Below are 22,846 nucleotides of genomic sequence, written 5' to 3' on the forward strand. Positions count from 1 at the left end.
AACTACTCAGCATCACACAAAACTACTAGAATTGCGGCCTCAGTGTAGCCCTCCTCTAGTCCATTCTCTTGGCCTCAGTCCAAGTTCACTTGGTTCTGGATCTGAGTTCTGGGCTATCTTTGCCCCTTTGCAGTAACCAAGGATGACTCTGTCTAGCTGTGCAGGAGAAGAGGGATTTACTGTTTCTGTTACTTTTTTATTTTTGAGTGGGAGTATCATTTTAAGAAACCATTTCCATAAAGCTTTTTTTTGGGAGTGATGAGTGTGTGTGTGTGAGATGTGCACATCATACTACATGTTATGTACATCATGAATATGTAATAATAAAAGACTGTGGCCTGTAAAAAAGTGCCACCAAATCTTTTATAACATACTTGAGATGCTGTCCTAGAGAAAAGCCAGGCATAAGACCATATGATTTGAAAGAAGTAGGAATTTGAAACTTGGAGAACCAACTAATAAAAACAATCTCTTTGGTCAGTTTTTTAAAGTAAACACTAACCTCTATACTGTGAAGACTTGGGTTCTACCATCACAGAGATGATAATCCAGTTTGTTCATGGTAACCGTGCTTCCTCTAGTTCAAAATACCAGTTTACAAACAGCCCAAGCATGTAAGTAACTAGATCCCTTATTAATCCCAGCTGAGCCTGTTACCACTGCCATGGGAAGGAAAACATCTATCATACTGTCTGAATTTTTAAGATCCATTTGATTTGAGATCCATTTAGAGTGACCAGCACCTTCTTTTTGAAATGAATGTACTTTGGGAGCATGAGAGGCCATGGCTGCATTGTTCACATGTTAGCATAAATTAATGGGGTCAGATGCTTAAGGAAGTGGATGGGAGTTTGGACTGGGATTTGCGGAAGCAGTAATTCCATAGCATAGAGTCTTTCCACGGGGGCAGATGGGGCAGGGGGCCTGTTGTGATGAGAGCGCTCAGGGTAGCAGGAGCCAAGGAGGAGAGCAGAGAAGAGACACGTTTTACATAATCAGAATTTTGCCAAGCCAGCTTTCTGTTTGATGAAGGGGAGGAAAGTATTCTCTTTCTACTCTCTGCATCACATAAACCCCTGCCCCCTTCATTTAGGCTGAGATTCTGGGTCCAGGCATTTAGGCTGGTGGTTCTCAAGCCTATCAGACTGGACACCCTCTCTTTAGAACATTTGTGACACCTCTTTACTATCCAGAAAGTGAAATTCGTAGATAATATACCTGCCCACACACCTGATTCTAAAAAAGAAAGCAGAGTAGTAGGCTGACTGTAACATTGAGGAGGAAGAATAGTGAAGGAGCATGCATGTAATAAGACAGTGCATTCTGCGTGCCAGTGCTTGGGGACTGGTGCCTGCTGAGGAGAGCACAGGGGAGGAGCCGGAGCTGCCAACCTTGTGGGGCGGGGCCTGCACAGGCATCAGCGACGTGGTTCCCAGACACTCAGCAGCTCTCCACGGAGCTCTGAGCCAAGCAGGGCCCTTCCTCAGCTTATGTGGTATCACGCTTCTAGAGGATTCTCTGTGTGTTAAAGCTGGGCGTGTTTGTTTCTGTGGCTGTGTATAAAATACAATTGATTCTAATCCTAGATCATCACAAATAGGGGTTTTGCCTACAGGAGTGTTAGGGGGACATTTCAAGGCCATGTGGGATATGGAACAGTTCTTTATTGTGTGGGACTCCCTGGACACAGCAGGACGTCTGGTACCTTTGACTCTAGCCTGCTAAAACTGGCAGCCCCTGCCCCCCGCTGCCCCCCTTCGTTGAGACAACCAAAAATCATCTCCACAGATTTCCAGAACTGCTTCTTCTGAGAACTGCTGTTTTAGGCTTCCATGGGCTCCCATGGTAACCTAACCCCTTTAATTACTGTTTCTATGGGGAATTATTCAGTGGGCCCAAAGAACTGGTACATGTTTCGAATTATAAATAGTTTCCAACTTGGGGGCTGCCTGTACTTTCAGTTATTGACTCAGGTGGGAATTTGGAAATTATAGATTGACCTTGGAATTTTTGCCTCCGAAATTGGCACTTTACTAGGGTTTTCGAACTATAAGGCAGAAAATCACTTAACTTATAATAAGATCTGCAGTTAGAGTCCTTTCACATCTGTGCTGATTTGTCCCTCTTGGTAATGCTGTGAGATGCTCAGACTCATAATTCCTCTCCCTTTCCCAGGGGGCAGCGATGGAAGGTGGTTATCCAAAGTGTCAGAGATCTTCTGACTCCAGACAGATTGTTCTCTTCCTCCACATCAGTGGTTCTTGACCAGGGACGTGTTGGTACCCTGGGGAGCTGTTTGAAATGCCCTTGCCGAAGTCCCATCCTTAAGACCCTGATGGGACAGGAAGGAGCAGTCCTGTGTGTTTATGGCCGTCTCCCGGGAGACTGGCTGGTGTGTCCCGGGGTTCATGGTGCTTCCATGGTCAGGCTGCTGTCAGCTCCCCACAGCTGCTGCTGATGCTGCAGGCCCAGGTGCTGGCTGGGGTGTGGGGGCATTACCATTTGGCCTTGTGTCTGCGGATCCCTTCTAAGAACTTCTCTAGCTTGAAACCTTTAGGGGAAAAGAGTGATGATTACATGTGGGGTTTGCTCATGTGCACATGAAGGAGCTTGTGGAAGGAGAATCATCACAGAGCCCAAGTTTAAACTCCCTGCCACGATGCTGGTGTCTGTGTCTCGGTCACCTGGCACACTCGTACTCATTTCTCAGCTGTGCATGTTACTTTCTGGGCTGCGTCTCAGACTCAGTAGCAGCTGTCCTTTATCACCGCCCCTTTCCATCACACAGTGGACTTCCTGATGGACTGATTTGGGAAGGGAATGAGAGTTAACTGGCCTGGCCTGCTTCATCTCTGGGACGGTACCAGAGCAAGGTTCAGAGAACCCCTCAGGACCTGGTTTCTTGCTTTTCCACATGGAATGGGGAGCTTGTGGTTCCTGTCAGTGACTCTGCCTTTGGAGACTATCCATATGGACTGAGTTTGCTTTTTTTAAGAATCTTCTGTTTTATAAATACTGCTTTCCATTTTTCCCTGATTCTCACAGGCCACATCTATCTCAAAACCAGCACAGGTTTACAGTACACACACCAAGGGCGGCTCCTCCAGATTCCTTCCCGACCTCCTCTGCTCCTTGTGAACTGCACACTCGTTGTGCTATGACGTTCATTCCCCGGATTGCACCAGAGGGTCACATGCCCTGTGTTTGCTGCCTTGACCTTAGTTAGTGGTCACTGTCCAGGCCTGGCCACCTCCCCCGAGTGTGTGAGTTGAGGGCCAGAGAGAAGATGCTAGGCTTGACTGTCCACCTGGCCTTTGGAGCCCAGCGTGACGCAGCATTTGGAAGCCAGCTGCTGTTGGCCTCTGGTGTGCAGAGTCGAGCAGACACAGGCCCCTGTTTGTCCCTTGGAGGCTGGCTCTGCCCTGTCCTTCACATTTTTGATTGTTTGGCCATCAGATCTGCTTTCTGGTAAATGTTTGAAAGCCAGACAGATAAAATTTCTGTTCCCTGATCAGTAACTTATTCTGTTTTTGTCAAAGAAACTAAGAGATATTGAAGGTTTTTTAAAATTCTCCAAAGCCATAAAAATGATGGCTGTTAACAGTTGTCAGAGTGTGACCCTGATTCTGCAGGGGAGGAAGATGGCTGCATGCTCAGTACTGCCTGACCTCCTGACCTGTTTGGGATGGGTTTTACCCTTGTCCCAAGCTGTAAGCCCTACTGTGGGTTTCTTTGGAGCAGGGCCTGAGAGAGGTTAGAGTGGAAGGCGTGGAGGGCAGGGCTCGGTGCAGGGAGAGCAACCTCCTAGGCATTGTGGTGGGGTCCACGCCTCCTTGATGTGCCAGCTGCACAGGTGTCTGAGGTCAGGGCTGCTCTCCATGCTATGCAGATACTGACACTGTGCTGGGAAAGGTTTCTGTGTTCTCCCATCCACTCCCATTCGTCTCCCTGCATTCACTCAAGAACAGAATTTGCTGGAACACAGGGCTCTGTCTGTTGTTCACATCTCTGTGATACTAAAAACCAGAAGCCCAAGTATGCTTTTGGGTGGGTGTTCGAGAAGGTTTAACAGTCTTGCCTCCCGATTCTGAGAGAGCGTGTCGCTGGTGGGGCATGTTTGAGGAGCTGCAGTGGCATCTGTACACCCTGTGCTCAAGGCCTTGTGCCCAAGGCTGTCGTAAAATTGCTGTCAAACATTTTTGATTCTTACCCAAGACACACTCATGAGAGTTGGTTCTGCAGGTCCAAAGTAAAGGATGACACTTGTTTTGAACGTCCTTTGGAGGATTCTCGCTGAAGGTCTCTCTCTTGCAGGTGGCCCCGACAACCAGGTGCACTTTGAAGGGTACCAGGTGTCCAATCAGTGCATGGCGCTGGTCCGAGATGAGTGCCTGCTGCCCTGCAAGGACGCCCCTGAGCTCGGCTATGCCAAGGAGTCCAGCAGCGAGCAGTACGTGCCTGATGTGTTTTATAAGGTAAAAATGCAATGGTACCGAAAGAGAGAAGTGGATGGAGAGCAGCGTGGATGCTGACCTGTCCTGGACGTTGCTAATTTTGGTGCATTCTGGCCATGGGAGCTGTTGGTCAGCCGTGGTCGTCTAGAGCCTAGCTTGTGGATAAGGGACTCTTTGGCATTTCCAGGGCCTTTGTTAGCTACTCAGGCAGGCTTCTGTGGTGTTAGGGCTTATAAGCAGAAGTAGGGGTGACACACACTGGGTTTAGGGGTACATAATACAAGTGAAACCACTGCAACACCGACTGTTTCAGTTTCTGAAAAGGAGAAATGGTGCCTAACAGGGCCTCAGCAGGAGTGAATGTTGGAGCTGTTTGGCAGAAGTTAGGCTCTCCTGAGGGGACCCGAGTTTAGGTTAACCACTTAGATGAGCAGTTCTCCATTTCTAAACCTTTGTTTCCTGTGAAAGCTATAAAAATGATTTTTTTGAAAACTGTGATCTGGTTTGAACAAGTCGGAGTTGGGTGCTTCCCTGGGAATTAGCAACACGGCTCCCATCCTCCTCATGGGAGTTGCTCTGGTCACAGGCAGGCACCCTGCCTGTTCCCCGTCCTGGGCAGACTTTGGTTTCCATCTGGCACTGCTCTGTCTGGAGGACCCCTTTAATATTTCTTGTGTTCCCGGCTGCTTTTGTGTGTCTGAGAAGTACGTTGTTCTCCATTTCTGAAGGATATTTTCACTGTGTAAGGAGTTCTAGGTTGACAGGTCTGCTCACAATCTCACTGCACTTAGGCCACAAAGACCTGCTGGCAGAAGGGGCCTGGAAATAAAATAGGCAAGCAATGAAAACCCAGAAAGAGTGATGATCTAATTTCTTTAAAATGATTTGATATCTTTCAGCAATTTTTTTATATCAATGTGTGCATGTCTAGTCATTGTTTTGTTGTTTTTATTGTTCTAGCAAGTCTGCATTTTTATTTATTTATTTTTTTAAATTTTATTTAGTTTTTAAAAATTCTTTCTTAAAAATATTTATTTATTTATTTATTTATTTGGCTGCACCAGGTCTTAGTTGCCGCACGTGGGATCTTCGTTGCCGCATGTGGGATTTTCGTTGCGGCATGTGGGATTTTTTAGTTGCAGCATGTGGGATCAAGTTCCCTGACCAGGGATCAAACCCAGGCCCCCTTCATTGGGAGCACGTAGTCTTAGCCACTGGACCAGGGAAGTCCCTAAGTCTGCATTTTTAAACAGCTTTATTGAGATGCAATTCACATACCACACAATTCACTCATTTAATGTGCCCGGCTCAGGAGCTCTTAGGATGTTCGCAGGGTTGTGTAGCCATCACCACAATCTAATTTTAGAACATTCTTGTCCCCCCAACAGAAGCCCTACATCCTTTAACAGTTACTCCCCAATCCTCCCAACTCCTGGCAACCGCTGATCTGCTTTCTCTGAGGTTTCCCTGATGGAATCCTACAGTGTGTGGTCTTTTGTGACTGACTTTTCACCACTAACCGTAATGTCTCAAGGTTCCTCCATGCCTGCAGCCTGCAGTACTTCATTCTTTTCATTGCCGAATAGCATTCAGTGGTATGGGCGCAGCTTACTACCTGCGGGATGCATCAGACACCCAGGAGAGCGCCTAGAAGCTGAGGGGCTCCGGGGCCTCGTCCTGGTGGTGATTTGGAGACCAGAGACTACCTGATTGTGACAAAGACTTCACCTCTTCAGGGATCAGAAGTGGGGCCGAGACCCCGTCTAGAGCTGGCTTGTCCATGCTGTGGGTGTCTGTGGCAGTGGGTGATGTGCAAAGGAAGGGCACAAGGGCCTGAGAGTCTTGTCCCTGCTCCTGGTCTCCTCCTCAGCTCTTTGGAATGAAGGTCTTCAATCTGCTTCTGAATCAGCGCTGCTGCGTGGTCCGAGGGCTGCGGGGCGGGGACTGTCACTGAGCCAGGAAGCCCAGGCCAGTAGGTAGCGAGCAGTCTGTCTTTCCTCTGCAGCAGGCAGGCCTCGCTGTTGTATCTGCTCTTTTCAGGTGGTGGCAGTGGAGGGACAGAGTGAGGCTGGACTGTGACAACTTGCTTAGATGACCCCTCAGATTTGGGGACAGTAAGGAGCCCCAGGAAAGGGTTCTCCATATCATTCTTGAAAGAAAATATTTCCAAAGAGCCTTGTTTAGGAACTCCCATTGTCTCTTCCCTCCTGTGGTGTTTAATAGCAATTACCTGGCTTGATAACACAGATCTCACCCTTACACAAATCCTGTGTAGGCATCAGGTACTTTGAAGAATCATTAGTTTTAAACCATTATTAAACATTCACACATCAAGAGTCACACCACGCTGGGAACCAATGTGAGGGTTCAGTCTTTCCCTCAAAAGTTTCTATCTTATAAGATGCATTCGTATGGCACTGTTTTGTAATGTAGAATCTGTTTTGACTCATTTTTAGACCCTGAGACCTGGTGGTCCTGCTGGCTGCTGTCCTGAGCCTTTTGGCACAGCTCACTGGTCTGGGGGCCGTAACGGGGCCTGTTGTCCTTGTGGAGAGCCCCTCCCCTTTAGCCACAGAGGCTTATGCAGCCCCGGTGCGCTCAGTGTGCATGAATACATTGCTCCAGGGTCATCAGGCTGTCATTTCTTTCTCTTTTCAGAGTTTTAAAAATTAAATATAGGGACTTCCCTGGTGGCACAGTGGTTAAGAATCCGCCTGCCAATGCAGGGGACCAGGGTTTGAGCCCTGGTCCAGGAAGATCCCACATGCCACGGAGCAACTAAGCCCATGCGCCACAACTACTGAGCCTGCGCTCTAGAGCCTACGAGCCACAACTACTGAGCCCGCGTGCCACAACTACTGAAGCCTGCGTGCCTAGAGTCCATGCTCCGCAATAAGAGAAGCCACTGCAGTGAGAAGCCTGCACACCACAACAAAGAGTAGCCACTGCTCACCGCAACTAGAGAAAGCCCGCACACAGCAACGAAGACCCAACACAGCCAAAAATAAATTAATTTAAAAAAATTAAATATTGAATAGATATGAAAGATTATTTATAAAACATGTTTAAGGAATAAAAAAAGCAGGAATACCAATCCCGAGTCTCTACCCCAGAGTTAAGGACCAGAACGTTCCTGTGGCCTCTGAAGCTGCTGGATCCTTCTCTCTGCTTCTGTCTCCTTTTCTCCCCCCTCCAGAGGGAGCACTACCTTCGGGGGTACACTATGACATTCTTGCTTTTCTTCTAGTTTTACCTCCTTTGTGTGTTTTCCTAAAGCAGGTGTTGTGAGTTTTATATGTTGCTGCACACTGTAGACCCAAAACTGTGTTCTTTTGTCTTTGGAGATGGGCCACATTCACTTATCCCGGTGTGGCCTGAGACCTGCCTGCGTGTGGCCATCATGTCACCTCGGCATGTGCCCAGTGCGAGCAGAATGCTGTGCGAATCACCACGCTCCGCAGCCTTGGGCCCGAGTCCTGCTCCCCACTCAGACACCCATGGGGCATGTCCTTGAGCTGTAACTGTGCCGTCCTGATCATAAGTGAGGCCAGGCTCCTTTTTCTTTGTTTGTTGGCTCGTCCTGTCTCCCGTAACGTGCTTGTTGTGTCTGTTTCCTCTTCTTCCCTGGGTGGTTCAATCTTTTTCTCCCTGCCTCTAACCCTGTCAGTCAGGGGTGTGACACCTCTGCCTCTCCACTCCCATGGTGTCATTGAGGCAGAAAGTTTACGTTTCCATGTGGTCAGTTTTCTGAATCTTGTCTTTATGGTTGGCATTTTGAATCACAAAGAAAGTCTGTTATCTTGTCTTCTCTAAGGTTGATGTTTTTGGATTCTTCTTCTACCTGGAATTATTTCAGATGTGTGGTGTGAGATAGGGGCCCAGTTTCCTTCTTAGTTTTTTTTAGTCATATACCGACTGAACACCATTTATTGGGAAAAACCCTCTTCTTTCTCTGTTGATCTGTGGTGCCTTTCCATTACCAGTCGTCTCTGTGATCGTGGCTGTGTCTCTGTCCTCCCTTCTGTCCACTGGCCGGTGTTCCTCAGCCAGCACCAACGTCGCACTGTCTGAGTCACTGTAACTTTACTCTTCGTCCCTGATCCATCACAGCCCTTCCCTGCTTTTCTTCCCGAGCTCTGACTGTTCCTGACCCTCCACTCCTTCATGGAGACTTGCCTGCAGGTTGCACAAAACAAATAGGTCAGGCCCACCCCACCCCACTCCCCCGCAATGTGTGTGATGCTGCCCTTTGTTTCTTGTTCTTTGACCTCTCTCAGAAAGTTAGGATTTTTCTCCTTGAAAGTCTTGTCCGTCATTTGTTAGATTGTTCCTAGGTACTTTATAGTTTCTACATATTATAAAAACTACCATTTGGCAGTTCAGCTGTTACTTGTTCCTCTAATTTGTATGTGTGTTCTGGGTTCTCTACACAGATGAGTGTATTATCCAGGAGTGACAGTTCTTTTTCTCCCTTCCCTTCATTTTCACTCCTCGTGCTGGCTAGGGCTTCTGGAACAATGTCTAGTGATCAGCACTTTTGTCTGGTTTTTAATTATAAAGGATGTGCTTTCGGGATTTCATCATTAACTATGAGTTTGCTGTGGGTTTTTTTGTTCTTTTGTAGTACCCTTTATCAGGTTGGAAATTTGCTTTTTATTTCCATGCCTTGTAAGTTTCTTGCCCTTAAGAAGAGAGCTCCCTTTTGTCGTGGAACACACGTTATTTCCTTAATCATGCTGCTGTTTTCTTAGATCGCTCACTTGCCTGTTAGTGAGAGCAGGCTAGAAGGGCTTCCCAGGATTGTTTACAGCCCTGTAGGATTTGAGACACTCATTTCTCATACGTTTCAGGAAAATATCAGTTTGAGCAAAGAGACCTATGAAAGCAAACATTTAAGTAATCCTTTTAGTCCTCCTGTGGGCTTTGGGGTTGGATTTAAAATATACCTTGTAAACAGGACACGTACCCATATTTGTCTAAGGCTGTTCATCATGGTGTTATCTGTGGTAACAAAGACTTAAAGCAAAATCTAAAAGTCTAATAACGGCATTAAATTACAATACATCTATATGGTGGGATATTCTGTGATCACTAAAGGTGTGTGTTTGAAAGTTACTTGAAGGTATGGGATAAAACTCATGATGTAAAATTACAAATGTATCTATATACAGTAAAGTCCCAATTAACTTTTTGTTTTTTAAAGGCACACTTGTAGATGTTGATGCCTGTACGTATACACGTTTGTATGTGCGTTCACACAGGAGATGGGGGTGGAAAGCTTGAGGGTCCACCCTTGTCTACAGCTCTGATCTGTCTGTCCTAGGAAGTCCCGTGCAGCCAGTGAAAGAACGGCCGGGGAGCACCTCCTGTAAAGGTGGGGAGAGGTGCACACAGAGGAGGGTTTTGGAGCGAGGATCTAGGCAGCCGGCGAGGGGATGCTTGGGGACGGGCAGCAGAACGGTGAGGTGCATGGTTCCATGTGCATTAGGAGTGCAAGCCTTCTAAATATTAACTAAGAACATTTTATTAATGTGAAATCAAATGTATATTTTTTATGGGAAATCCTGCATTACAGGTTAATAAGGAAATAGATACCCCAACACGCGCCTTCACCTGTCCTTCCAGCACCCCGCGTGCATGCATGGACACGTGGACGTTGACAGGGCCTTGCCTCTGGAACCGCAGCCTCTGCACTCAGTCCAGCTGTGGATAGGGTGCGGCGTCCCTCGCCAGACCCCGGGGCTACAGTGATGAGCAAGTCACAATCGTCCTCTCTTCCCAGGTGGTCTGTTGGTGGCTGTTGAGGTGTCCAGTGCGGCGTGGAAGTTAGCCAGGTGGGGAGGAAGCCCATCTGGGGGCCACACGTCCAGAGGGCATGGTGCATCTAGGGGGCCCAGGCTCAGTCTGGCTGGAGTGTGCATGTGATGGGGGTGGTGGGCAGTGAGAAGCCAAAGAAAGAAAGATGGAAGGTGATTCTGGAACGACCTTGCTGGATGTGGCGTGAAGGGGGGTCTGGAGGCAGGAGGCTTTTGCAGCAACATGAGTGTCAAATGCCAGGGCCGATCCAGGAGGGGCAGCAGGAGGGAGATGTGCGGTGGGGCCTACTGTCCAGTGTGAGGTGCGGCTGGAGGAGCTGAAGGCCAGGCCATGGGGAGGGAGCTCCCCGGTGTGGAAGATTCTTTCTGGGTACAGAGTCCGGTGGCCAGTGAGAAGGCTGGTGCCACAGTCCAGGTGACATGTGTCTGCTCCCCATGGCATTTGGGGATGGAGAGGGTGTCCTGGAGCCAAGAGCTCCATGGGCCTTGCACGGTCCCAGGGAGGACAGGATGGAACTGGGTCTCTGGTTTGGGTGAGTAGTAGGTGCTGGAGTTGTAAACCTTGATGAGTAGTGGTGAGAGCAGGGGGGGTGGGGTGAGTTCAGGTGCCCGTGTTTGAAGTTTGACGTGGTGGGACCGGAAGGAGGTTGAGAGGCCCTTTTCACGGTTATCTGCCCAGAAACCCCAAATTAAAGCCTTGGAAGTAGAGGAGAGAAGCCGAGACTGTTCAATGGACAAAGAGGGTCTTGGAGACCCCAGGGAACGCTGCTCTTAGGCAGCTGCCCAGGTGGAGGGGCAGCAGGGTGGGTTCCTGGCATGAAGGGTGGTTGTGGGCTCAGTGCTGAGGAGTTGGAAGAGTTGACAGGTGGCTGCAGCAGGGAGGAGAGAGCATGTAGGCAGCTGCGGCGTCGCGGCTGTGGAGGGGACCAGTGCTCTCTGGGGGGACTGTGGAGTCTTCTCTGTCCTAGGCATCGTTTACTGACCTGTCCTCAGCCCAACACGGGTTTGTCCCAGCATCTGGCACTTACCAGAAGTGCTTTGTGGCTCATCCAGAGCTCACTCCATGTGTGTGCTGAGTTACTTGAGACATTCCAAGCAAACCATTCCAAGCGTTGTTTTGTCAAAGGATAACATATATTTCAAGGGTTTCGTGTGGTCTCCCAAAGTTCCTCCAAGAAGGCTGCAGTTACATGCTCAGACTGTGCCGCAGGCCAGCCCTGCGCTAGTCTGCTTGCCTGCCTGGGCCCTGCTCTCAGGACCCCATGCTCTGCACTCACTGTGTCCCAAGTCCCCTGTGTGTTTTCTTTATGAATCGCCTCTGTGTGCCCTGAGGTATTTGTAAGGTGGTTCATCACTTTCACATTCGTTTGTGAAGTCTTTATACATTAACCCTTTGTCATATATTGCAGACACATGCCAGAATCTCATTTTCTTTATACTTTTCATACAGAGTAAGGTGTAACATTTTGTGATTTCAGAGGTACGTTAATCCTTTTTCATTGTAATTCCTGCCTTTGTCATCATACTTAGGAAGTAATTCTTTACTTCAAAGCTGTATATTTACCTACATTTTCTTTTAGTGCTTTTACTTTTTTTAATTTTTAAATTTTAATTTTTTTTTTTAATTTGGCTGCGTTGGGTCTTTGTTGCGGTGTGCGGGCTCCACATTGCGGTGGCTTCTCTTGTTGCGGAGCATGGGCTCTAGGCACGCGGGCTTCAGTAGTTGCAGCACACGGGCTCAGTAGTTGCGGCACGCAGGCTCTAGAGAGCAGGCTCTGTAGTTGTGGCGCATGGGCTTAGTTACTCTGTGGCATGTGGGATGTTCTCGGACCAGGACTCGAACCCGTGTCCCCAGCATTGGCAGGCGGCTTCTTAAACCACTGCACCACCAGGGTAGTCCTAAACGGGATTCTTTAAGAAACTTTGTCCTGAGAACTTTTTTTCTTGCTTTATTCTGCGAAGTCTCAGAAACTGCTAGTTTCACTTGTTACCTTCTTGCCAGTTTTGTAAGAAGAAAAGCAATACATTAAGGATTTCATTTTCCTTTTCCAAAGCAAGATGGTTCCACCCAGTAAGTGGAGTTTGCTGTTGTCCTGGCACAAAACCTGCCTGTCTTTGAGCTAACAAAGACAGAGATCCCTGGATTTCTTGTTGATGTTTCCAGACATGGCCGATAGCAGGTAGCGAGGCACCAGGGACCTCAATTTCTGACTCTCCCAGTGTCTTGCTCCAGGTGGAGATAAAATTTCTGACACTTTGGCAGCTGCCAACTAAGAATTAAGGTGTCTTCCTCCTGGTGTGCTCTGCCTGACATTTGCTAACGCCCATAAAAAGTAATCGCCTTTTAAAATGGTGTGTGGGGCTAGGGCTTGGTTGGCAAAAACATTTGAGCGAAGGCATGGGGGAGAGATAGAAGGTACCTGCTTTTCCTCCAGGGAAGAGAAGGGGATGCAGCACCTCTATTTTCTTGGGGAGCAGAAGGATGCAATGGGGTAGTTAAATTTGAAAGAGAATAGCATGACACACAAAAAAGAGAGGGGGGCATTTAACAAGAATCATCCCTAGAGGGGAAGATTAAAGCGAACAGGTGCTGGGAAAATGTCTTTGCATATTAGAGCTTAATTAGATTTGAAGATGAATTCCAGACGGGCTAATTATGTGTGAATTGTTGCAGGTTGTTTCTTGTAGGGGCAAGCGTATATTTTTGGAAATGGTGATTTAGTTTGATTGGGTTTGATTCCCGCCTCCTACTGTATTTCCTCCAGTGAGAAACTACCGCTTCTGGGGCCCCAGGACCCACTCAGCAGGCCTCATACCTTGGGCTGCCACTGTCAAAGCTGGTAGAGCCACAGAAAGCCAGGCCCAGCCTACCTGCTGCAGCAACGAGCATGCGGAAGGACCAGGGACTCTTGCCCAGGTGGAAGGGACAGTATTCCAACCTCAAAGGAGGGCAGACAGACAGAACGGACACTGTTTCCAGGAACCTGTCCTTTGATGGTGCTCCTGCTCCCTATGTGGCTGGCTTAGATGTGTTTGGTTAGATGTATTTGGACCGTTTTCTGGAAGGGCAGAGGGGCAGGTTCTTGCTAGCAACTCTCTGGGTTGTGAACAGAGAAAAGGTAGGGAAGGTGTGGATAATCTGAGATGTGCTGCGGACCAGAGAGTTTAATTTCTGGGGAAAATAAAATAAAAAAAGAGCAGGGCCACATGGAGCCTCTGGAATTCCTGTTAGGATAATGGACTCGGTTTAATGTAGGACAGCCTGAGAAGGTTGTCTCAAAAGATGGCACGGGCCTCTGACATCCCCGGAAGGTGTGATGTGCTAAGGGTGGCTTTGTGTCACCTGCACACCTCAGAGAGATCTGCTTGACACCCATTAGGGTCTGAGAGCTTTAATAAACATAAACTTTTATGTAAGGCCCCATAATTGGAAATCATGGATGTATAATTTATATATGACTCGATGAATGATTTATATAATGTTAAGTGATGATTTAAATAGAAAATATGACCCCCTCTTGCAGAATCTTTAATGAAAAGTGTTGGTTCTTATGAATTTATTTCTAGAGCTGTGTTTGAACTCAGCAAGTTTGACATAAATCAGATCTCATTTTCATTTTATGATTAATGAACATATGCTGGCCATTTTTCCCCATAATTAAACTATGTTACATGCATCTGATAAAGCAAAAGAAGTTTAGACTTTGACAGATTGGTGGTGGTGGTTTTCCATGTCTGCGTATTTGTGTGTATGTGTACTGATTTGTGTGTGTGTTTATTTTATTAATGGATTAAGTTTCCATGAAGCTGGGTTTCCAGAGGTGTGTGTAAGGTTGTTAAGAGTTAGCATTCAGGTGTGAGACTAGGAGAGCTTATAGAGGAGGAGGGGCACAGATGTAGCCTGACGGGGTGGGATCCCGCGGTCTGTGTCTCCACAGCTTTAGCACCAGGCTGGTGCTATATATATATGTCTATGTATATATATCTATATATATTTGTTTGTTGCTACGTTGGGTCTTCGTTGCAGTGCGTGGGATTCTCATTGCGGTGGCTTCTCTTGTTGCGGAGCATGGGCTCTAGGCGCGCGGGCTTCAGTAGTTGTGGTGCATGGGCTTAGTAGTTGTGGCTCACGGACTCTAGAGCATAGGCTCAATAGTTGTGGCGCATAGGCTTAGTTGCTCTGCGGCATATGGGATCTTTCTGGACCAGGGCTTGAACCCGTGTACCCTGCATTGGCAGGCAGATTCTTAACCACTGTGCCACTAGGGAAGCCCCCAAGGCTGCTTTCTTGAGTCTTGGCCGTCATCAAGAGCTCCAAGAAGTGATGGAAGGTGGATTCACTGCAAAAATATGCACATTTTCCTCTCTGCTTTTCATATACTTCAACAAGAATTGTAGTAATTTAAGGGGTGAGACAAGCGTGTGGATGGAAAACCTGTCACAGGTCGGCACACCTGCACTCACGCCCTGGACCTTTGTCTTGTGTTTCAGGACATAGACAAGTTTGGCAACGAGATTACCCAGCTGGCTCGCCCCCTGCCCGTGGAGTATCTGATCATAGACGTAAGTGTGTGTCATCTCCCCCCTGGAGGTCAGGACGGCTGGGGGTGACCTCGCAAGGGTGGCGGCTTGAATACCTGCTCTTCTGCCTGCACAGGACAGGCATCCAGAGGTGTTTTGAGTCACTGAGCTCCTGGCATCCCTGAAAAGCTAGAAACCTTAAGGGCTTTTCGTTTTTTATTTCCTTAAAAACAATTTAAGGGGTTAACTTCTCCCAACCTAAAGTGTAGCAAAGGACCACCGACAAGGCCAAGCAGCCTCTGGAGGTCAGCGAGCCTCTCCCTGGCTCTGTGCACAGGTGCTGCCCTGGCCACAGCTCAGAGGCCCACTCGTGGGGGCAGCATGGTCTCCAGGGGGGCACTCCAGGAGCCAAGAAGGTACCTGGTACCGACACGCCTTCCCCAAGTCTCGGCTCCTTTCTGGGGGTGTGCTCTGCTCACGGAGATGTGGCCACAGTGCAGAGGGGAGTGCGTGCAGGACTAGAGCCTGATGCATTTGCAGTAGTCAGCGCTCTGTCCAAAGGGTATGGGAGGCGGCTCATTTCCTAATTGCTGCCTGCCAGGATGAATTCAGGCTGCATTTGGACTAGGATGGGCATATGATTCAGGCCATAAAGTATCATTGCATTTGGAGCAGTGGGTCCCTGTGAGCTGAGCCCGCCAACGCTCCATTCCAACTGACAGCTCCCGAGAACATATTTATTACCTAGGCCATAAAGGCATCTGTTTTTTAGACTACCTAGGGTGTAATTAAGATGAAAACAGATTGATGGAGCATACACTTAGGAGGAGTCTGCGTGATTTAAAGCCAGCTTCCTGAGGTCTTCTCTCCCAGTGGCCTCCCCATCCCTTTCCTTTCACAAAGGAGCTAAGTTCTTGCCTTAGTGGTTGTCACTGTAGTGTTTGGTTGATGGGGGAGCATTCCACCCTGTGATACCCAAGCGCTCTCTTACTGTGGAAGGAGGTTGGAGCAGGTGCCCAGACAGGTGTGCTCAGCTCCTCGCCCGGCCCCAGACCCCAACCTGACCAGGGCATCTGATGACTAAACCTCATGACCAGGTGGCTCTTCCAGGCTTCTGCAGAGGTGCTCTGCAGGTGGCCAGGCATCAGCTAGGTGACAAGGCAGGCTGGGTAGGGAGAGGATTTGAGCAGAAAACAAAGTGCTCACCACCCTGCATCCTCTCCCCCGGCATCTGGGATGTTCAGACTGCAGTATGAACCTCAGTTCTGTTGCTCTCCAAGGTCTGTTGCAATTACAGGTCTAACAAATACTTCCCTTAATTCCACATTTACTTAACTAGTGGGCCTACTGTTGTTGCTGGTCCACTCCTTTATCTGCCTTTCAAAGCGAGGGGCGAGAGCAGGCCACAGGCCTTGCCTCTGCAGCAGAGTGGCCCCTCTGCCATCTCTAGAATCATGACAACAGCTGAGACTGAGCCCCACATGTGCCACCCATTCTGTGGGCTCCACGTGTCTGGGTGCATTTGATCCTCACGGCAGCCTTAGGAGGCTTGGGCTCTCTGGTCGTCTGTATCTCTCTGATGAACAGAGCGAGGCCTCACAGTAGGACTTGGCAGTGTGCCCAAGGCCACACCTTGTGCCCTGAGGCCACGTGGTCTTGTCCATAAAAGGCCAGCGGGGCTCGATTTAGGGAGCCGCTGATGGCTCAGCTTACCGTTCACAGCGCTGGCACAGTCACAGCAGGTCCTGGGCCAGCAGGCCTGGAACAGCTCGCTGCCTTCACTGATGCAGAAAACAGGCCAGAGCAACATTTTCATTCTTTAGAAATAGTCCCGAAGGAACCAGAATAGCTACGCTCAATCTGGACGAGGCATAATCTGCTGCTGCTAGTGTTACAGTGCAGAGGGAAAGCTGTGTCAGCCGAAAGATGGCTGACGATGGCTAACACTTGGGTGCGTTTTGGGGGAGGAGCATCTGCCAGGAGGAATGAGAAACTGTACTTGTATTGATTCTTGCACATTTGCCACTGTCCCTGTAGCTTCTATTGATTGTAGGATTTAAAATCCCCTCTGTCGTTTCTAAAGCATGTCTGAGCCAAATGAAGGGCTTAGGCTCCCCTTTGGACACAAGCTCCTGACTCCAGCCATCTTCAGGCGAGAGCCATGCCTGCATCTCAGTGGCCTTGCTTCTCTTCCTGCCTGGACATGCCCAGGCTCCATGGAGTGGTGCCTGGGAATTCAGAAGGCTTCAGCCAGCTCGCTGGAGGGCACTGTGGCTCTCAAAACCATCAGGGGCTGGTTCTGCACATGCCCTCCAGACCCGGTGACAGGAACAGAGTCTGCTCCTGAGATGGCGCTCACACCTGTGCTCTTTCCTGTGGCCCACTCTCTGGTTCACCCGCGGCAGCAGGAGAGCAGCTGTGTGAGAGGCCGTCCCAGTGGGGCTGGAGTTAGGAACCTGCCCACAGGCACCATGATCTTACCAGTCATGAAAAACGATTCTTCCGTTTGCCTTCCAGAGTCACAGTTTTCAGAGTTTTCATTTAGGGGCTGTCCTAATAGTTAAGCAGTCCCTTCAGTGTAGAACAGTTAGGACTCTTGCTGCTGTGAGCAGCTCAGGGCTCCAGGGAGGGGTGTGCTCAGGGCCCACACCCTTGTTTATAGCACAGTTAATTTATCACGGGTTTGTGTTTTCGTTCATTAGATCACAACAACTTTCCCCAAGGATCCAGTTTATACTTTTTCTATTTCACAAAATCCATTTCCTATTGAAAACCGGGATGTATTGGGTGAGACACAGGTAAGCTCTTTGTCTTTAGAAACATAATTTAGAGACCCTACTGTTTGTTTATCTAGTGTCACTATTGTTCTTCTACAAAGTAGCAAGCTTTCTGACTCTCCTGATTTGTTTTTGTGACAAAACCTGGCTAGGCCTTTGTCTAAGACACTGCTGATCACATGAGCCCTCTCCAGGGCAGGGGCAGTGGATGAGCACAGAGGCAAATCCCTGTAAGCCCTCAGGCCTGTGGATTTGCTGGAAGGACCATTCTCAGGGGGCCTGTTTTATTGGTGACTTTTTGTCCTCTCCCAACAACGTTATTGATTGTTGGTAAGCGTTGTCTTTTGTGACAGTGTCTCACTTTGCTGCGTGCTCTGCCCCCTACCTCATCACCCTGCCATGTTTCTCAGGCACCATCCAAGCCGTGGGGGCGCATGTGGCCTGGCCACCTTGGCTCTCACCTGCACATTAGGCCCGATCAGAACTGCTGTGACTGCCTTGTCCTGCCACATCAATGGTCTGTGAACACACATCCCAAGTTGATAACAGGCACTACAGAAAGGGGCCTGGTTAAAGAATGGGTACAGTGAGATTGTCTTCTGAAGCTGTGATTAGTGTACAAGGCCTCTCTGATGCTTTGGTTTCCTCACTGCCCATCTGCCCAGGTGCTTGTGGAGGTGCAGAGCCACTGACTGGGGTGGCAGTCTTGAATCTCCCGCTTTCACTCCTGTTGAAAGTGTTAGTGTCACGTAATCCTCCCCACCGCCCCCCGATTCCTACTCCTCACTACCGTGCTGCCCTGGATCAACAATGTACCTAGACAGACGGGGCTTCTCCCAGCCCCGCAGTGGCCCTTCCCACTCCCACTGGCCCCCAGAGGTGAGTTTGAACATGTCTCACAGCTGGGTCAGCTTCACAGACATGTTGCTTACACTCTTCCATAAGTCAAATGTACTGAGAGTGTTTTCCTGGGAGATGAGGCCACAGCTTATTCTGCAACTGCGTTCCTCTGTCCTTCGCTCCCAGTAAGTGGTTCTGGAAGGAGACGGGGAGGCCCATCCATCAGCGCCGAACGTGTTCAGTTCCATCTTTGTAGGACAGTGGCTCTCCTGCGACTCTGGCTTGGGACTAACGGGTGCTCGTGTCTGTCTCCCCCCATACCTGGCACTCCAGGACTTCCACAGCCTGGCCACCTACCTGTCTCAGAACACCTCATCCGTGTTCCTGGACACTATCTCGGATTTCCACCTCCTGCTATTCCTGGTCACCAATGACGTCATGCCTCTGCAGGTACGGGCCAAGTGGGCTTCCACTCCTCAGACCAGAGCACGCTGGGCAGCACCAGAGCAGCTAAGTCCCCCTTAACCTGTCCTGTGGGCAGCAGCTTTGCACAAAGGCCTTGATAGAAAGGTGAATTTTTCACTTTTAGCGTTTACACTGGAACAGCTTGTTCAAAAGCGTCTGCCCTCTGTGATGGAGGACAGTTCCTCCATTTGTTAGAACCACGTGGGACGCAGAGGCCGCTTAGCTCTGTGTCCTTCTAGCGGGAACATGAGGGATCCAACAATTTAAAAATTCCTGTTGGAACAGTTTGAGAATCCCAGCCTCTGCTTCTTCCCGATCTCTCTCCCCTCTTCCCGAATCAGCTCCAGTTTATCACCTTGGCCCAGAAGGTTGGCCAGCGTCCAGGCCCCAGGCACACAGCTGCACAGTTGGCGTTTTTAAGACATGCTGTTGGGGGAGATGAGGGCGAGTGTTACAGATGGCGGCTGCTTTCTGAGCAGCACAGGGCCAGCAGGGCCAGCCAGGAAGCCCCTTGCATGGGTTGTGTCGTGACTGTCCTTTTACTTTGGCCCTTTTCCTGCCTGGGACCCAAGGAAATGCATTCTGCGAGGTGACAGAGTAGAAAGGAGAGGCTCCTTCCTCCCACTGCTTTTCTATGTCAGGTGGCCTATAGCTGTTCTTGTATCTTGTGTCTGTGTTTTGTCCAAACTACCCATTTGTGATACTTGACACCAGGCACCCCGAAACTTTTCACTGGCTTTGCCTTCCCTGTTAAGCCCAGAGAGTTGCACCTCCAGCCCCCGGCTTAGCTGCTGCCCCTCCGGTTGGGGAGGTGGTGAAAGCTTAGGGCCTTCTCCCTGGAAAATGTGTGCTGTTTTGCAGTCACTTGTTAGGAAGCATTTTCTGTAGATACTGCCTGAGAGCCCCTGGAAGGCTTTCGAAGTCTCTCGTTATAAAAACTATTTAGGGCTTCCCTGGTGGTGCAGTGGTTGAGAGTCCGCCTGCCAATACAGGGGACACGGGTTCGTGCCCCGGTCCGGGAAGATCCCACATGCCGCGGAGCAGCTGGGCCCGTGAGCCATGGCCGCTGAGCCTGCGCGTCCGGAGCCTGTGCTCTGCAATGGGAGAGGCCACAACAGTGAGAGGCCCTCGTACCGCAAAAAAAGAATAAAAATAAAAACTATTTAGTTCTCTTCACTTTGACCCTGGAGGCCTAGGATGCAGAGTGTATTGAGATACAGACGTGATGGAGAAAACAGAGGGCCGAGGGGGCTGTGAGGGAAGAGGGTGGGCCTCACGGCCATGAGGCTCCTGCCCATCCACCCAGGCCCTCAGGAGAAGGACTGTGAGCTATGATTACCTAGGGGGTGGAGCACAGCCAGCCTGGGACACAGAGTAGCACAGCGGCCAACCTGGGGATCTCTGGGAAGAATTTAGCACTTGTATTTATAAACCTAAGTGTGTGGTGTTTTGCATTTCATAGTGACAGCCTGTGAGATTTTTGAAATTCCCTCTGAAGTGTGTCTTGATGTTGGGGAAAAAGAAACTTGTGAACAAGTCTATCTACTGTCAGTGAAGCGAGTTGGAACCTTCTTTTTTGGCTTCTTGCAGGACAGCATCAGCTTGCTGCTGGAGGCCGTGAGGACCAGAAATGAGGAGCTCGCCCAGACGTGGAAGAAGTCTGAGCAGTGGGCCACCATCGAGCAGCTCTGCAGTAAGTGTCTTACCCTCCCGCAGTCCCCATTGCCAGGGCCCAAACTCCTGCCCTTCAGGGCTCCAGTACTTCTTCCCGGGCCCTGGACACCTGACCCCAGATGCCTTCTGACAGCATCGTGGGCAGTGGAACAAGCAGACCTCTGCCGGGGCCCACAGATGTTTTCATCACTATAACATACGCGTAAAGGCCACAGATTTTGGGTATACTGTTCCATGGATTTTTGTACAACACGTACATACCAGATACGCTATTCTTCAAGCATCTTAGCAGTTTGAAAGTCATTGTTTTAGATGAACAGAAACTTCACACTCACCTAAGTGCTGAGTGCAGAGACCTTCTGGACTCCTCAGGCTTTTCTTTTCCCCTTTCCCATCAGTTCTCAGAGCATTCTTGGTGGCTAAGGAGGAAAAGAGTTAGAGAATAGAGTTCGGGGATCTTGTGTCTCCCGGGTGAGCGCCTCTGTCAATCAGCCTTGGGAGCTGCCCCCACGCTGCCAGTGCCGTGGCCACCAAGCCCCCCAGCTGAGGGCAGTGACCATGGTGGCCCTTTTCCCTGCGGCTTTGAGAAGTACTGTAACGCCCCCTGAAGACAACAATGAAAGTACATATAAAAAAGTGTTTAAATATTTTCTCAATCTAGTGGGCTGATACTTGAGCCAAAATTAGCCAGGAAACCCTCAGTGGAACCCAAGGCACAGGGAGTCCAGCAGGGTTCTTATTTTCTGTCGACACTAAGTACCTAGGAGCTCAGGGGTTGGAGCTTTGGTATTCACTGTGTCGTCCTTCTTCTTAATTTTTCTTCTTATACGATTCTTACAACCAAACAGTAAAAGGGCTGGATGTGCCATGTACTCTTCTTGCCCTCACGTTCTGAAACAGAGGACCCATTGTTCCCACCAATTCCCTACAGCGAAGCCCACGGCCTTGTGTCCTTGGGTGGACAGTGGTGAGGTGCCAGCCAGGATCTCAGCACCTGGTCCAACTCTCCCATGTACTGGGCTCTCCAGGCCCCTGGTGTTATTCTTCAAATGCTTCACACACAGACATTGAGTGAGCAGCTTTAGTAGTTTGGAGCCCTCTCTCTCAGCCCAGAAAGTGCACACAGGGAAGCCGGGACAGGGGGTGGGTTAGCTAAGAGGTTATCCTGGACAAGCATTGGCCCAGTTGGGGGAATGGAAAACTAGATCAGGAAAGGTTTCAGTCTGAGTATTTGGCTTGCTTTTGCCAACCCCATTAGACACTAATGAAAAACTAGCGACCCCATAGGAGCTGGGTCCCATTCTGCTTTATGCCTCATACTTAGGGTGGGAAGAAACCCAAGCCCGAGTCAGGTGTCAGTCCTCCAGCAGCAGGGTGACACTGTCTGGACCTGCTGCGTGCAGCCTCTGTTGGGAGAGCGCCTGGTGTTCACCGACACTCACTTTGCTAAAAAAGTGCGACGTGATTGTCAAATGCTGTCAACAGATACACTACTCGTGGAATTCCAGTCACTGCATAGGGTTGGTAACACAAATTAGCAATAGAGTACCCTTTACAGATGCAGAGTCACAGAACATGAGAGATCTCGGGACATAGTCAGTGGAAGCTACGTAAGAGCTCTTTGCTGAAAACTAACACTCTGCCAGAAGAAGAGCTAAGCAAATGGAAAAGAAATCCCACTATCTGGACTGGAAGACAAGATATTTTTAACATGTCAGTTCTCCCTAAATTGATCACTACAATCTCAGTCAAAATCCCTGTAGACAGGGCTTCCCTGGTGGCGCAGTGGTTGAGAGTCCGCTTGCCGATGCAGGGGACACGGGTTCGTGCCCTGGTCTGGGAAGATCCCACATGCTGCGGAGCGGCTGGGCCCATGAGCCGTGGCCACTGAGCCTGTGCGTCCGGAGCCTGTGCTCCACAACGGGAGAGGCCACAACAGTGAGAGGCCCGCGTACCGCAAAAAAAAAAAAAAAAAAAACTTGAAAAGGCAAGGAACAGAAGACTGGGAGAAGATATTCCACAGAAGATGTTCCATAAAAAGAATTACAGTGATGGTCACCATCAGTCGTCAGAAGAATGAAAATTAAACGAGGTACCATTACACGTCTTGAGGGTGGCTGAGATGCAAACACTGGGCGCATCGCGTGCTCACGAGCTCCCTCAGCAGCTGGAGCTCTCGCACGCCCAGTGAGGATGACCCAGCGAGCCCACTGCTACCCAAGAGACATGCAAACACAGATCCACACCAAGATTTGTTTTAAGAATATTCACGGTGGGCTTCCCTGGTGGCGCAGTGGGC

General features: G+C 49.4%; 1 protein-coding gene across 6 annotated transcripts in view; it reads left to right on the plus strand.

The window, feature by feature from the left end:
- Positions 1–22,846, plus strand: part of NPLOC4 (NPL4 homolog, ubiquitin recognition factor) — a 55,502-nt gene that overhangs the window by 29,745 nt on the left and 2,911 nt on the right. For 4 of the 6 annotated variants that reach the window (XM_089901552.1, XM_022589339.3, XM_089901553.1 and 1 more), the window contains 5 exons: positions 4,315–4,475; positions 14,762–14,833; positions 17,494–17,589; positions 18,742–18,858; positions 20,464–20,566. In XM_089901552.1, the coding sequence (XP_089757678.1) occupies positions 4,315–4,475; positions 14,762–14,833; positions 17,494–17,589; positions 18,742–18,858; positions 20,464–20,566 (549 nt within the window). The remainder of the gene's footprint in view (positions 1–4,314; positions 4,476–14,761; positions 14,834–17,493; positions 17,590–18,741; positions 18,859–20,463; positions 20,567–22,846) is intronic. The other 2 variants (XM_022589341.2, XM_022589340.2) reach the window with 2 other exon arrangements.

This window comes from Delphinapterus leucas, chromosome 19 (assembly GCF_059928025.1).
Source record: "Delphinapterus leucas isolate spDelLeu-1000000601 "Yukka" chromosome 19, BTC_Dleu_Yukka2, whole genome shotgun sequence".
Taxonomy (NCBI): Eukaryota; Metazoa; Chordata; class Mammalia; order Artiodactyla; family Monodontidae; genus Delphinapterus; species Delphinapterus leucas.